The 17,350-nt window shown below is 36.4% G+C and overlaps 1 protein-coding gene across 2 annotated transcripts in view; it reads right to left on the reverse strand.

Moving 5' to 3' along the window:
- FIG4 (FIG4 phosphoinositide 5-phosphatase) overlaps positions 1-17,350 on the reverse strand; it is a 104,576-nt gene that overhangs the window by 63,552 nt on the left and 23,674 nt on the right. For both annotated transcript variants that reach the window (XM_063311296.1, XM_063311288.1), the window contains exons 6-10: positions 16,555-16,703; positions 15,069-15,197; positions 9,225-9,325; positions 7,733-7,895; positions 4,785-4,882 (exon numbers count right to left, since the gene is read on the reverse strand). In XM_063311296.1, coding sequence (XP_063167366.1) covers positions 4,785-4,882; positions 7,733-7,895; positions 9,225-9,325; positions 15,069-15,197; positions 16,555-16,703 — 640 coding nt within the window. The remainder of the gene's footprint in view (positions 1-4,784; positions 4,883-7,732; positions 7,896-9,224; positions 9,326-15,068; positions 15,198-16,554; positions 16,704-17,350) is intronic.

Genomic DNA, 17,350 nt, shown 5'->3' on the forward strand with positions numbered 1-17,350 from the left:
CTTTTATTCCATTTTTTAGAGAACAACCAAAAGTCAACACACAATCTGAGTCACGGCACCAAACTGTTGTGGCCAAAACCTGGCTCACTTAAAACAACGAAATCATCTTAAAGATACAACATAAATTGATTAAGCATGCAAACAACTGCAATGTACACCGAACTCCTAGCAAAACATTGGCAGCTTGTTGAGTAGCCCTGAGCAAAAGCAGAACCACAGCTTATATACCTTTGGCCTACTACATTTCAAAGACAAGACAAAGGAAAAGGCAGACACAATGTAAATTACAACATGACACTGGAGTGGTTTTGATAAACCAGTCTGGGTGCCCTTATTATTTATCCCTTCCTACTAGGTCAGCATACCAGCGATACTATCTTTGAGAAATGGTCAGTGGATAGAAACAATTTGGTTTACTGGGCCACTCATTCCTGACTGATTCCTCCCCCTGTCGCCTAGCTCAGAGTCAGTTCAGCTTGCTGTGAATGTTTCCTTATAAGGGGATTTCATGGGTTTGGTAGTGAATGCAGCTAACATGTGTATGGGAAGGGGGGTATCTTTTACTTTCCCGGTCCAGTCTGCAGCCCTGGAATTCCCTGGCGATTCCTTCTAAGTATTAAGCAGATTTGGCCCTGTTTAGCTTCTGCGCACAGTCAGCCAGGCTGCTACCATATGCAGAGACTTAATAAGAGATCTACAGAGATTATCATCACTAATTATTTCCTACCACAAATAGCAGACTCTTAACTAACTTTTTATTTCTAGCTGGAAACCCTGTTTCATTTGCTACTTTTTGGTTTTCCAGCAATCTCCAGAACTAGTTTTGATTATTTAAATAATCATTTGATCTTATTTGAAAGGTTATTCCTTTCTCATCCAGTTTCTTAAAAGCTATGATAGAAAGCACCTGGGCTGAATCCAAGCTTTCCTCTACCAGTAATACAGAAATTAGAAGCTGTCATATGTGAATTACTACTCTGATATCGACCATCTCTTACTCCACCATTGGCTTTAAGCATGCTATGCCTATCCATTACTATATCACCTAGAAAACATGTTTATCTGGTTAGCTATTAATATAAGCTATGACACACTAAGTAATGCTGCACATATGCTATGCACTCAGTAATTTTATCTGTAGTATCAATGATCCCATGAGGGATTCTAGGGCACAGAGGAAGCAACAATTGACAAAGATCATAAAAATCACATCTTCTCCACTTCTGTCCTCTTAGAGGAGAAGCTTTTCTTCTTGTATACGAGATAGGCGGCAGAGAAGTTTGACAAATAAATAAAATAAATAACAAATAGCTGACACACTCCTTTCCACATCCCAAGCTCCTATAAGAAGCTTGCACATCTCAGGTTTAAGGTTTTTCAGACTTTCTTTAAAAGCGTCAGAATTCTTCACTCTTAAAATATTTTTTCTACATTTTTTCTTTGTTCCATGTTATGTAAATGTACCTAGGAATATAATGATTTGAAAGAATAGATGATCAGAAGGTGTAAGTCCCTTAACATCATGATTTCGTAACTAGAGTGATATCTTACCAAGTTAGCCTCTTTCCTACATCCTTCTCTGTTACTTTGCTGGGTTTGAACTTAAGCCCTATGAACAGCTGGCTGCTAAAAATACTTGCCTCTACTCAGATTATACGCCTTTCAGCTGTACTTTGTTTAGAATCCTCAGTGAGGAACCTCACCTCATGTACCTGTGTAACTTGGTTGTATAGTGTTTAGACATACCAATACTAATCTTTTTTCTCCCTGGCTCAGCCACTAGTAAAGCTGACAGGGTATGAGCAAGAGTAGCATTCAAAAACTCCTACAGAACTTGCATATCCTGTTAGATAAATGGCTTTTTGGAATGTCAGATTGGATCTTGAGCAGCTGTTCTGTAAGAATCCTGCAACAAAGCAAGCGAAAATGAATTATTTGCTTGGCTTTCTTCCCACTGTGTCATTCTCAATGACTAATTTATGTTCTAAAGTGATCAAAGGGCTAGCCTGTAAATTAAACAGGGTGAGAAAGAAAATGAAAAAAAAAACATTATGTGCCTAAGATTACTGTTCAGTGGTTGCTGAGAAAAGAAAAGTTAGGATATTTAAACTTATTAATGAAACAGTTTTAGACACATTTTTGCTTCAAGGGTTGGCAGAGTTGAAACAGGCTGAAAACTCTTGCACTTCAACATTATTTTTGATATTAATATTATGCCAATTCAGTTCTAGTACAAGTTCACTGATGGCTGAAAGTGAAGAGGAACTGAGGAGCCTTATGATGAAGGTGAAAAAAGAAAGTGCAAAAGCTGGCTTGCAGCTAAACCTCAAAACAACCAAGATTATGGCAACCAGCTTGATTGATAACTGGCAAATAGAGGGAGAAAATGTAGAAGCAGTGAAAGACTTTGTATTGCTAGGTGCAAAGATTACTGCAGATGCTGACTGCAGTCAGGAAATCAGAAGAAGCTTAATCCTAGGGAGAAGAGCAATGACAAATCTCGATAAAATAGTTAAGAGCAGAGACATCACACTGACAACAAAGGTCCACATAGTTAAAGCAATGGTGTTCCCCGTAGCAACATATGGCTGTGAGAGCTGGACCATAAAGAAGGCTGAAAGAAGGAAGATCGATGCTTTTGAACTGTGGTGTTGGAGGAAAATTCTGAGAGTGCCTTGGACTGCCAGAAGATCAAACCAGTCCATCCTCCAGGAAATAAAGCCAGACTGCTCACTTGAGGGAATGATATTAAAGGCAAAACTGAAATACTTTGGCCACATAATGAGAAGACAGGACAGCCTGGAGAAGGTGCTGATGCTAGGGAGAGTGGAAGGCAAAAGGAAGAGGGGCCGACCAAGGGCAAGATGGATGGATGATATTCTAGGGGTGACGGATTCATCCCTGGGGGAGCTGGGGGTGTTGACGACCGACAGGAGGCTCTGGCGTGGGCTGGTCCATGAAGTCACGAAGAGTCGGAAGCGACTAAACGAATAAACAACAACAACAAGTTCATAGAATCACAAATGTAAAATACTGCCATACACAGTGCTCTAAAATAAACATATTACATAAATAATGTGGGCTAATTCTATTAGAATGCCAAATTTAAGGCTTGCCAGTTGGCTACTGGAAATGGTACCCCCTATACAGAATGCAATATTCTTATAAAGTGGAAACCTGCAAAACATCTCCCTAAGGGTGGAGGGGCTATAGGTCTGGACTAGAGCAGATTCTTTGTAGTAGAATGTCACATGCAAATCTTGGTATCTCCAGATAGGGCTCAGAAAAACCCAAGCTGAAATTTATTTATTTATTATTCAATTTTATATCACAAATATAGCCAATCAGCATAGAAAATGTTGAATTTGATGGATTAATGATCCCTTGGTGGCAGAATTCAGATGCCACAGTGTACACTGAACGCTGTTATTCTTCCCCCATCCTTCAGTACAGCCATATGAAGACAGTTTAGCATCATACTAAAATCATAAACTGAGATCAGCCTTCACAAACTTTGGAACCAGATTAGTAAATCAACTATGAAAACTATGATTTCATAATTATAACTGACATCATCTTCTTTTGATCATTACTGAAAACTTTCAATCTTCTCCTCCAACATAGGAAGAAGAAGTATTCCAACCTGAGAATCTCTATAGATTGTTCCCATAATGATAAACAATTACTTATTACTAAATTCAATTTTAGCAAGTTCATGGCAACTTCTTAAAATTTTGCTTGGTTTAATCCTCTTTTCCCTCCATCCAATTTATATTGAAGAGCTAAAATGTCTCTTCCCCTCATCTGTATCCCCAAAGAGTGGGATAATGATGGTTTATCTCTAAACTGATTATGGCTTGGGTCTTTTCACCCTAGCTCTGCATGCTTCCTCAGAGATACTCCTTTCCTCACAGCAGTGCCTAGGAAGTGATATATCCATAGATCATTTGCTAAAATCCTCATTGAGTTCTGAAGCTGGTATGTAGGATACACACATATGCTAACTGTGGATTCTTAGGAAATCTATTTCCTACAAAGTGTTTAGAAGAAACAAGAAGTCTGTTATAAGGACTGATTTCTACCATCTGTTTGAAAATAGACAAACATTAGAAATTATGTTTTAATATGTATTAATGTACTCAGTTTCCACATATGAAAAGACATAGCTGAAATCCTTAAGATGACAGAAATTCTCGATCACATACAATATTGCATCAAATCACTAAAATATTTTAAACTCTGTTTCAAAGGAAATAATTGATTATACTCCCTGGCAAGTTACAATTCAAAACATAGCACCTCAAAAGGAAAGCACAGCCCTGAGAACTTGTCTCTGAAATGCCAAAGAATTTTCGTAGCAGCTTTCCATGGGAATGCTACATGGATTGGAAGAGAAACAAACACAACCTTTCTACACAGACAATAATACCTTCAACAAATACAGTTTATAGCCAGCCTTAAGAAGTGTTCAAGGAGATTGGTAAAAGTAATAATTAGAATATGCTAAACAAATATTAAAGTTATAAAGGAAAAATATTTCATAAAATCATCAAGACTTATCTGAAAATTCAACAGGAAATTGGCAGCAATCTTGATCCCAAATACAGTAACAGTCCTTCGTAACAACTTAAAATGGTTCAATAAGATATATAATTTAACCTGCTTTTTCTGAATGCCAAGATCTTGGTCTTTATGGTCCCTCTCCAAGAACTGACAACACTTAGGAATTAACACAAGCAAAAAATATAAACATTGTGCACATAAATTAAGAACCAATGGTTTACCTTCACAAGATTCAAAATGATGATTGGAGAGCCAAATCTCTGGAGCATTTGATCAAAGTGAAGAGCAGCTACATGAGCAAATGGGTCTGCCTGATCCACTAGAAAAAGAGCAATTAATACTAGATGAACAGTGTTCTACGATCTTATCAGGAGTTAATATACTATACCTTTCATGTTTAGCCATCTTCATTGAAACTACGAAGTAGATGAAAAGCCATTTGAGTTTATTTTCAGGACAGATGATATTCTTTTCCTCTCATCTAATAAAGTTTTCTAAATCTGGAAAGTTAAGAGATCTCCCACCCACACACATGAACTGCTCATACTGCTATATGGGAAGTTCTTCTGTGAAATGATAACACAAAAAAGAAAAATAATAAGATTGACAAAAATGCTACAAAAAAAATATTGAGAGATGCATGTTGAGCAAATACTTCCCAACAACTCACTAGGCCACCAATGATGGAATACTGGAAAGAATTCAGTGCAGAGGGGTACTCTGGTTTCAGATCCACTTTTGCTGCACAGCAGTATATATAAAAGACTTGATTCAGAATTAGCTGTAATTAGATGAATGAGCATGACCTTATAACAGAAACAGAGTTCCCACTTCACCATGACTTTATCTCTTGCATTTATGTTCTGCTCTTTCTCCTGGTGTTCAGTATGGCATATATGTAGTACTCGCCCTTTCAGTTTTACCTAACAACTCTGTGATCTCATCAAGAAAAAACTGAAGAAATAATGGATTGCATTCACTTATAGTACTATCATTTTGCTGATAGAATGGTTTGATCCACTTTCATATCAAACTGCAACCATGATTTTTGCTCCTTTCTACAGCTTTCTGTACCATTTACTATGTTGTTCAAAAAGCTTAACTAACTGGGCAGTGTAGATGGGATAAAGGGAAAAGAAGGAAATCACTCTTAATTTCACTATCTGAAGTTTTGCTGGATCAATGAAGTGATACTACTTGGATACAACTGTCTTTTTACTTTCTTTTTTGATGAGTTTTAAAACATACAATCCATGATTTCTCATCATATTTTCCATCCTCTGGCTCCATCTTATATAACTGGTTGAGATAGGTCAAAGAAATCCGTAATGCAACAACACAATTCTACTTATCTTTTCTATTTGAGAGCAAAAAAGACAACAAAGCAGCAATAGTTTCATGTCTTTTCAGTGTCTAATATGTCTTTTAAGTTCTGTGCTATTAACCTAAGCAGCATACAGAAAGAAGCAAGCAGCATGAATTCTTCTACATAAGTGATAGGTGGTAAAGATAAGAATATATTTTTAACAGCCAGTTAACTAAATTATTTATATATTATTGAACAGTGTCAAACTTCTAAAAAAACTGTCATGGCTCTGTTGATCAAACACTACCACCCCCATCCCTGCAGTGGATAATACTTATTAAATACTCTCGATCCAGTCATTTTCATTTAGCAAACTTTTAAACTATGCTTTAAAAATATGTTGACAAATTGCAATATACAGTTCTTCTATATCTTATTTCATAACCCTTGTTTACAATTACATTATTCACTTCTAGTGAATGCTAAGAGCCCTGAATAAGCAGAGTTCATCTTTTATTTCCCATAAAATATAATCTAGGCAATCACATAACCAGTGTAATCTATTTAGCATCTTCATCATTCAATCATATTGTCATTAAGAAGATGGGATCTGTAAACAGGCACACTTAGCTTTTCTGCTTTCAAGATATTTGCCAATAGTTTTGTTCTTGTTCTATATTTATAGGCTTTGGGAAGGAAGAGCCAGAGCATCTTCCTTTCTCTTCTCCTGAAGCTGGGCTGAAGGAAGAAGTCTTTAGTGAAAAGGCTAAGAACTTTACAGCTGGACAGCCTAATGTAGGAGGTGTCAGGAATTTCAAGCGAACTGGTGGCAGATTATCACTATCTTCTACTGAGGGACCCTTGGAAGAAGGTCTGTTAGTGAGATTTAAATAACCCACCCTCCCAGCTTATAACACTTTATTACAATCATACATTTTTCTGTTGTGCATTTGCTTAGAAGAAGTGTGACAATGTAAGAGAGGGTCTTATCTGTTGCAGCAGTCCTGCTTCCCCTGGAGACCAGACTGGCATCAAAAGTAGCCACATTTTGGTAATAAATGAAGACCTGGCTTTTTATTCTTGTATACTGGATTTAAAAGTTACAACCTGCCTGTACCCTATCACCCACTGTAAAAAAATACTTATGCCTTTTCATTATTGTATTATGGTTATTATTGTTTTAATTTTAAAAGTATATTTTTATTTCACTTCTCTTTTCTTCTATGTATTTCAGGGAGGGTAGTCTGCCTTGAAATCCCTAAGATGATAAATATTCTACATAAATGAATAAAGATAAAGGGTTATGAGCATTCGTGTAGATGTCACTCAACTCTACCAAAACCTCCTATATAAACCTTGAATTCTTAAATATCAAGTTACTAACAATAAAGACAAATAAATGATTAATACATTCATTTTGAAAGAGTAGCCTTTCCCTCACTATTCAACATATTAAACTGTTTTTAAAAAAACCTTCTCATGGTACCTGCCTGCACAAGTTCTGTTCCTAATATAACAACATGATCCTGCCTGTTTAAACTTCATTTGGGAGGTTATCTGCAAGACTGTTATAGTCTTGCAGGTAACCTCCTAGAAAATATTTTTCTGTGTCTTGAAATGCCTTATCTAGAAAATATTCACAGGTTTCATGGCCATTATCCAGTATGTGGTTATAAAGATTGCATAACCATAGTATATATTATTAACACTATCACCAGAAAGCTTTTACCAGTAACTACAATTAGCTATGACTGGTCAAAATATTATTTCCCCATCTTGGAACTACAGCTTGGAAGCACAAGAGTCAGTAATTTAACAGTACGTAATCTGCACACAACCTACAAATTAATATTTTGTACATACATGTGATTGGTGGCTTAGGCATCATAGTCGATATGTCCTGAGACCAATACAGAGGGACAGAACCTCGCACCTGGACGTAAGATGAATAGCTTCCGGCAGAAAATGACATTACTGAAGCATCATAAAGTATCTGCTCAGTTTCTACTTCATTCGCTACATCTCCCTGTATGAAAAAAGCAGTAACATTATGATACTTCCAATTATCAGCATCATCTTCAAAAGTGGTATCACCCAATTATCACACTAGTTTTAGTTTTAGCATAGCAAAAAAAAAAATCAATTATGATTTATTGCATGGTCTTAATCATTTGACATTAATGTCTGTAACTCTAGATCTAAATAACTTTTTTTGGAAAAATGTCTCATTAATTTCAGTTTTGCTTTCATCTACACTGAAATCAGTTTTACTTCTGTTCCTAAACCCACAGTTACTCCAAACCAGATATCATGAGTGCAAGAGAACACTGTGCTTCGTAAGTATCTAACTATACATTCACAATCATGACATGTGGTCCCCTGAAAAGTATTTTGCCATGCAACTAGAAACAGGACGTCACTTCAACATAGACTGATATTGATGGAGTAATGCAGGTGGTCATGACATTAAATATAGCTTTACTTCAGTTCTGCATCCATACAGTTGATTCAAAACTGGTGATGTGCTGATGGATACCCTAACACTAGTAAAATAGATTCTTAATCTCTACAATTCTTAGATACTATTCACATTGCTCTATGGGGCTTGGATATCTGGGGTGTCCATGGGGCAATTGGAAGGAAGAGGAAAAGAGTGAAGGACAGTACCATAGCAGAACTGAGATAGCCCATAGGGAAAAAAATGTATCATCCCATAATTACTCATCTCCAAAACTCAGGGGTAAAAAGGCCTTCCACCTTAATGCATATTTAAGAAATGAACTTGTGCAAATGAATATCAATATATTCCCAGGCATGAGGAGGAGGAGGAGGAGGCAGCCAAGCAGTTCTGAATAAATCCCTAGGTTTCCAACCTGATTAAACAGTTTGACCCTGATGCTTGTGTGGATTTATAAGGATAAAAGTCTAAATTCTATTAATTTGTCAGTGTTTTGTCAGAGAAATCTTAAATCTAAAATGCACAAATGAACATTTCTGTGGGCACGTACATTGCAATCATAAAATTACAGCATATATACAAAACCATGGAATCTTTGCATCTAACAATAACCGATGCAGAGATTAATTTTGAGGTGATTTAGCATATTATTAATAAAACAAATGAAGTGTAAACTAGCCTGTCTTGGACTACTTGATATACACTTTCCAAAAATAAGGGGAAAAATGCATGGTTTGGATTTTCTTCTAGAGTTGCCTAAATGGCAAAACAGTTACCACAAAGTCCAAACCTGGGGGGTGGGATAGGGTCTCCACAGCAAAATATATCTCATAGCAAAGTACATCTCATGCAACATTTTCATACAATGATGAAAACTCTGATATATATATATATTACCTCACAGTTTGCTCCTCTCTTTAGAAACCGTGTTCCAGCAAATTTACTTGATCTTCTAGCTATCAAAGTGACATACACTGGACGACCATAAATAAGTAGTTCTTGGAAGCCAAGATAAGGTTTATAAATATATGTCATTCACTACCCCACATTCTTCTTTAACTTCCTTTTAGTCCTGGCATATACATAAACATAGAGCAAGTGTACAGTTCTCATTTTAAAAAAGAATGTTCTCTTAGTCTATCAACATGACATTTTAATCTTTCAAATTCCCGTAACAAAAAGCAAGAAAGGCAGAAATTCTATTTAGAGTTGAATGCAAAAAATAAAATAAAAAAAATCAAGCACTGCTGGTCAAATTGTATGTTTCTGTGAATCCCTTGGTGAACATAAGCCGACACAAGCTCTGCATGATACAAAGTTAAACATTGTATCTTTTGGAAATCTGAAGTACATGCAGTTTTTTCCCCCCTTAAATAAGAAAACAGTGAATACAGCAGGGGCAGAAGTTTGGACACCATTACAATTGATTCAGTGCTTTTTTTTTTAAAGAAAAATCAACACTATACTGTAAAGCTATCAATAAAGCCCCAAATTTGTTACTCGTTATGCCTATGGCACAATTAGCCAGACTGAGATAATTTCAGAGGTAAACAAATATCTGACTCTTCTAAATCTCGGATTGTGATTGTTCTTTTTATTTTTAATAACCATGAATTCCTTTAAGCAACTATCCAAGTATTTGAAAACCAAGGCAATCCACTCTTACAAAACTGAGTAAGGTTTACAAAAAAGAATTTCTAACTACATCCAGCTAACAATTTTAAGTGTGAGAAACACTGTTTAAAAAGGCTTAATTGTTGAAACTGTTGAATTCAAGGCAAGATAATGAAAAATCTCTGCTAGAATACCATCTTGCCAACTTTTAAGCAATAATATTATAATCTGAGGTTGTGCAACAGCGAATAGCACAAGAAATAATATGCTGATGAACAAAAGAATAGATTCAACTAAATATCCACATGATGGCATTTTTCCCAGTTTTCTTGAAGAATATTTCTGAGCTAGACAATTCTGCAAAGAAGAGCGGGAAAAATGCTAAAGGCTAGGATAGAAAGACTCTTAGATGATTACAGAAAACATTTAGAGGCCATTTTTCCTACCAAAGGAAGTATAACAAAGTATGTTTTATTTATTTAAATAGTGAAATCTTAAGAAACAAAAACTCCATGACACCAACAGAAAAAAAAAGATGATTACCAAGTACTGACTGAAAGGTATTCTTATTTCTGCACCTGCGGGGTTCACTGTTTTGTCGTTTTGAATCTTCAACAGCACGTAAGTAGTTAGTATGATTGAAATTTGCAAAAACATGTCATGTTTAACTCTGAACTATGTACAGCTTGCACTAGCTTCTGTTCACTTAAGAGTTCATTGAATCATGGTGCCTAAACTTTAAAATACAGTATACATTCAATCTTTTTCCTGTAAGAGCTAGGACTTATCAGTTGTGTTTTTTGAAGGGAAGTAAATAAAATAGAAGGTGAAGCTAGAAAATCCTTCCATCTCTTCCATCCTCATCCCTGCAGGAGGGAGATGGGTGGTGATAAAAATATGACAAATAAAAATAAATCTCTTATCTCTTCTATTTCAGGCCAGTTATAACAGTACTGTACAGCCAGTCTGGTGCAGTGGTTAAAGGCGCCAGGCTAGAAACTGGGAGACTGTGAGTTCTAGTCCCACCTTAGGCATGAAGCCAGCTGGGTGACCTTGGGCCAGTCACTCTCTCTCAGTCCTAGGTAGGAAGCAAGGGAAAAACACTTCTGAAAAAACCTTGCCAAGAAAACTGCAGGGATTTGTCCAGGCAGTCTCTGAGAATCAGACACGATTGAACAGATTAAAAAAAAAAAGTACTATACAGCTAAGCAACAACCCAGATTTGAAGAGCAAATCTGACTTGGACTGCCAAGAGGGTACACATATAGCTCCTGCCTGTAATCCCTTAAAGAAGAGCAATAAGTTTTTGGTTTGATTCATGCTGTTTCTGATAGATGCAACATACATTCCAAATCATATTTTGTTCTTCAAATCCAGGTAGTTGGATTTAAGAGCACTACTCAAGAATTGCAGCAAATACTGTAAGGGAAAGCACAGGTTGAACTATTCCTACGCATTTATGAATTTTAGATCATATAGTATAGTTCAATATTTCCTGCCAGAACTTTTCAGAGACCATGGACATGTGAAACCTAGACACAAGACTATTCAAAGTAATACAGAAAAGCCTCAATATCCAGACATGTCTTGCTGGCTTGCAAGGGGCCACTAGACCACCAAGAAAAGAGGGTGTCTTTGCAACTCTGCACAATAAGTAATGACTGATGTTAAAGGCTGGCTTTTTCAGCACGGATGTGATTTTTAAGCTAGTACAAACATACATTTCCACATCTTGGTAAAATAATGACAGCACACGGTTTTGCAATGATACATCAGCCCTTCTGTTTAAATCGTTTTGCTAAATGAAGAAATGTAGACATCCTATCAACCTCTATCAGTTAATCTTTACTCCAGCAGGAAAACCATAAAGCAATCTAGCCACTGAATTAACACAAACTTTAAATATACATTCATTTCATTTGAACTAACATGACCTTTTAGCATATGGTGTACTTCATTTATTAATGTTTTTGTCATTGTAGTCTTGTACTAGGATATATCATCCTCTGCTCTCCCTTCAATATTAATTCCTATCTGGTGTTTTCTGGGCTTGGTATCTTTCTGCCCTTAAAAGTCTTCTTTTTTTATAACTAGTACAACTTAACCTGCAACCATTAGATATTGAGGCACTTTTAAAATCAATAGTATTTCAGCCAAAGTACAACAAGTGGCTTAGGATAAAGTAGAGTAAGTGAATTAGGATAAGTGACTTGTTTGCTTTTACTGTTCTTTTCCTACACTGCTCTGGGCTCCTTCAGAAGAAAGAATGATATAAAACATATTTAAAAGCTGATATAAAAAAATAAATCATAATCTTAAGCACAAGGAGCTGCATCCAGTGCTGATGTTCACATAAATCTTTTTAGACCTCTCAAAGTTTTGAAAATGGAGAAGTGAATTTTTGCCAGTTCCCCTTTTGTCTCTTCCTGTTTTTCCTTGCTGTTCCACACTTTTCCCCAATTCTCTGAAGCAGTTTTGAGGTCTAAAGATGACTGCATCAAGAAGTGGAAACACACTTTTATATATATAGGTTAAGAAATTTCCTTGGAAAAAGTGGATGAATATTTACATAAATAGAATTTACTGAAGATTACAGAGAATCAGAGACAAATTTTGAATGGACCTATAACAATAAGGGAAGTTTGAGAAGCTATTAAAAAGACTAAAACAGGAAAGGCACCTGCTCCAGATGGTCTGCCAGCCTCTTATTATAAATATTTTGAGGATGATGTGGTCAGAAGGGTTGAAAGTTACATTAGATTATGATTTTAAAGAGAATTTTGATAAAATGATGTATTGTTGATGCATGATGCCAGAAAAATTATCTAGAATGTATAAAGGCATTCTAAATGTATGTTGAAAATGTGAACAACATGAGGGGACATTCTATCATGCTTGGTGGACCTGTAAAAACGCTAAAAAAATTAGATTCAAATACACACATTGATACAGAGGATTTTAAAAATTAATATTCAGTTGAAGCCAGAACTTTTCCTTTTAGGACTGATGGATACACAGTTAGAAAAGAGTCATGGAAGATTATTTCAAGATATGATTACTGCGGCAAGATTATTATTCAGTAATTGGGACCGGAATTCTGTCACTAAGCTATGTGGTCGTAAAGCAAGATGTCATGTGACTGCATCGCTTAGCTATGACAATCCTGTCATTTCCTCTTGCCATCGTTAAATGAATTTTACCAGTCATTAGCCAAGCACCCACCCCAATCCATTCTGGGCTTGGTCCCTCCCAGTCCCGAGCCTCAGTAAGGTAAGCAACTGCCCCCACTCACCCCACCCACCTATCTCCCCCGCATCTCTGCCCTTTTGGCTGCCCTGCACCCTGCCTTGTGGGGTGGCAAGCAGCCCCAGAACCACGTGGCTCTGAGGCTGCTTGCCATGCCCTGGGAAGCCGCAGCTGCCCCAGCCCAGTCCCAGCTGCAGTCCCCCTCGCCACCCTGCACCCTTAGACTCCTGCCACCCTGTGCTCCACTGCTCAGCTGACCTTCACCAGCTTCTTTCTCCCACTGCTAATAAGGTGTGCCCAGCCTGGCTGCTGGGCCAGGCTGAGCTAGGCTTCAGCTATGGGGCGGGGGGGAGCCCAAAGCAGCCCCTTTGCAAAGAGCTGCTGTGCGGGGATGACCTAGCTTCACATTCCAAAGAGAGAGAGAGAGAGAGAGGAAACAGTAAAGGCAGCCCCTTTGCAAAAGGCTCTTGGGCAGGGCTAAGCTAGCTTTTTTTTTAAGTGAAACTAGCTCAGCCCCACCCAGCAGCTCTTTGCAAAGGGGCTGCCTTTACCATTATTTTTTTTTAATTTTTCCTCAGCCAAAGCCAGCTCCAGCCCCACCCAGGGGCGTGGCAAAAAGGGGTGTTTTAGCACACTGCCATTGAGGAGCTGCCTTTAGCATTTTTTCTCCTTTTTCTGCAGCCAAAGCCAGCCCGGCCCGGCCGAGCAGCCAGGCCTTTAAGGGAGGTCTACCCACCATGGAGGAATGGTTGGTGAAATTGACAGAACTTGCTGAGATGGCCAAACTGACTTCTTTGATTAGAGAAAGGTCATTACTGACATTCATCAATGACTGGAAACCCCTTACGGAATTTTTGCATAAAAAAGAAAATGATTTTGTGACTTACAGTTTTGATGATGAAAAAGAATAGGTCATAGAAAGAAGGGAATTACAATGTAATCTTAGAGAGGTTTGATTAGAATTGTATGTATAACTGCCAAGAGGAAGATCGGAAGCTATTTCTTTATATTTCTTTTCATGTTTTCTGTTCTTTTATTTTCTTTTTCCTATCTCCTTTTTTCTTTATCTCTTTTTTCCTTTCCTTTCTTTCTTTCCTCTTTCTCTTTTACTATTTCTCTTTCTTATGTTATGGCCTGTGGTTACAACAATAAACTTCACTACTACTACTACTATTTCTCTTTCTTTGAATGTATTTCTTATTATGTAAAATCTTTTAATAAAAACTATTTTTTTAAAAAGGGGAAATACACAAAAATCACATTGCTCCCTCTTCAACTCATCTAAAACTTCATTAAATAGAAGAACTTTTCTTGAACCGAGTATTGGATGCAATCTAGAACATTTATATAAGTACTCTAAAAGTATAAATAAGGTCTTATTTACTTTGGTATATTCGTTTCCATTTTTCTGTTATATTTATCAAAAGTGCATTTTAATAGTAGTTAAGTTCTGTTAGCTATTCTACTATCTGCTCCAAAATGAGTATGCTCAATTATTCCACTGCAACCTAATTTCACAGTGAAGTAAGTCTGACACAGTCATTGTGGTAGGAAATGGAGCCTTTATCTGGCCCTTATTTCTTCACTGGCAATGCTAACCCCATTCATGATTTCTCGTAATAGGCATGCTTAGAATAAGAATTTTCCTTCATTGTGCTTCATTATCTGCATGTAGATGAAAACTGAAAATTTGTTTCCCAGCTCTTAGGATCTAAGAGGTTCTTTTAAAAACAGCTAATTAATTTGTGGGTGAGTTTAATAACGCTATACAAAGAACCTGAGCAAGGACTTTATTGTATGTTACCATGATTCAGTTTTCTTTCTAGAATAGCAATTTGCTGTTACTGTAACAAACATTAATATCTAAAAGAAGAAGGATACTCGACTGCCCACAAAATCCATGAATAACATACAAAAGCCAGTCACGATGAACTGCAGTTTTGACAACGTCAAGCAATTTCCCATTCCACACATATTTTCTGTAAGGTTCACTGCAAATTCCAAATACACCTGAAAAATTATTGCAAAAACAGTAAGAGCATGTTATTTTGAGCCTTATAAACCACACACACATCTATTTAGGTAAATATCTATCTTTATTAACATGCAATATAACTGGTAAATAAACGAAGGCCAGAGGTCCTGGCCATGCTAAGGATGTTTTGGAACACAAATAGAAAGAGCCATCTAATGTTTTCATCATTACATAAGATTAGACACATTGAATACCAGAAGTATTTTGCTTATTGTTACTGGAAACAAGATGTACTGTATATCTATATTACTTTTTGATCTGATATAGTAGAGTTCTTACCCTTTACTCTACAATGCCAAGCAAGGCCTGTGCTTTGTTAAAGGAGAAGAAAGGGAAGAGGGTATGAGCCACTCTGGGGAGCCCATTCCTTGACCCAAAAAGACATGTAAAAAAGTTCCACTCTTCTCCACTTCTTTAAGAAACTGGTGGAATTCAAAGTGAGTTCCTCTGTTGATAGAAGGCTTTCAGCAACAGCATAGGAAAAATGACTACTACTTTTAATTCTATACCAACCAAAATCTGCTTTATGAGATCTTACAACCTTCTATCCGACAGTATAGGAAGATGCCAAATGCCCCCCTTTCTAGTATGTTTTTGGAGCCTATCACTAATAAAAGGACACTACTTGGCTTCCACTTGCTTTGTTTATAGAATGAAATCCATACGCCGTCTTCCTCAGAATTATGTAAGATTTGCATACTGCCTAGGTGAGACCATAGCCCTACATAATCTTTCCAGCCTTATGTCCTCCAGATATGCTGGACTACAACTCGCAGAAAATTCTGCAAGACAAGACAATTATTCACACATTTACAGCAGTAACTTGTGGAAAGGGATAACTGGTATAAATAATTAAGCATGATTTAATTTGAATTACTTCACATCATTGAGCTAAAACTGAAGCCTTTTATTCAATTATTAATATTTATAATCCAAAGATAAAAGAGAACCACAATATTTTTTCCATTAGCATTTGGCATTAGTGTCTATTGGTAATAGTTATATGCCACAGGAGATAAATTCCTAATCCACAAATAAATCAGTGACTACTGATCCTTCAAATAAATGAATATTTATAAAATAATAATAATAATCACTTGTCTAAATTATTCTCTTAACTTATATGTTTATTTAACCAAAACAAGTGATCAATAATTTACAACTGTCTTGCTTTAAAAAAACAAACTAGGTATAATCGATATGTTATGTAATCCTTTATTAACTCTGAACACTTTCAACAAAATACTAATTAAGTGAAAGAGTACATGTCTCTGCAATTAAAAGCATTTCAAGTACAAAACAGGTACTTAGTTGCATACGAAGGATACTTACAACTTCCATTTTGAGTAGCGAGTCCCTCATCTTCAAAAATATCAAAACACTCTTGTCGAGTTCGGGTTGTTTCTGTTTTAAGTACATCTAGAGGCATTCTCAAAATGGTAAGGTTATACTGAAGGGAGTGGGACAGATCATAGCTGTAGCTAAAATTCAGATGAAAATAGAAAAAAATAAATATTCTGAAAAAAATTACTGATCATCATCCAGTAAAGTTTTCCAGTTTTCCAATACAGGATTCTTTAATGTACTGTGTCTTCTAATAATTGTATGGCTCCATGGAAATAAAATGCCATTTAAACCAATACGATATTGGAGAATCAGTATATTCTGTGGACTGAATTTCAGATATGTGTGAATGTGTGACAAATTGAGTGAATTATAAGAAAGTCACAATTCTAGATTACCTAGCTCAAGAAATCAAAATGATAGAATGTATTCATAAAATACAATTTTATAATATATTATCAGCTACAAGGTTGAATCCATCCATCCATGCATTCCAATCCATCACACTATTCCTTTTTGGAGGTAAGCAACTGAAGAAAAGGAGTAAAAAATGGTAAACCAAAGAAATTAAAGGCAGGACATTAAAAGAAGAAGAAAAAGAATATAGCTGAATCTAGTTTACACCAATACCTCTACATACCTTTCTACATTTGCAAACCATCATTGTTTCCACCACATCCATATACTAATTCAAACATCATTCTTTGCTCTTTAAACTTCTCACCTCTCTCTTTTTGTGGATTTTATCAACTCCATCCAATCACAACTTCCTTGATCTTTCTCC

The sequence above is a fragment of the Candoia aspera genome, chromosome 1 (assembly GCF_035149785.1).
Source record: "Candoia aspera isolate rCanAsp1 chromosome 1, rCanAsp1.hap2, whole genome shotgun sequence".
Classification (NCBI taxonomy): Eukaryota; Metazoa; Chordata; class Lepidosauria; order Squamata; family Boidae; genus Candoia; species Candoia aspera.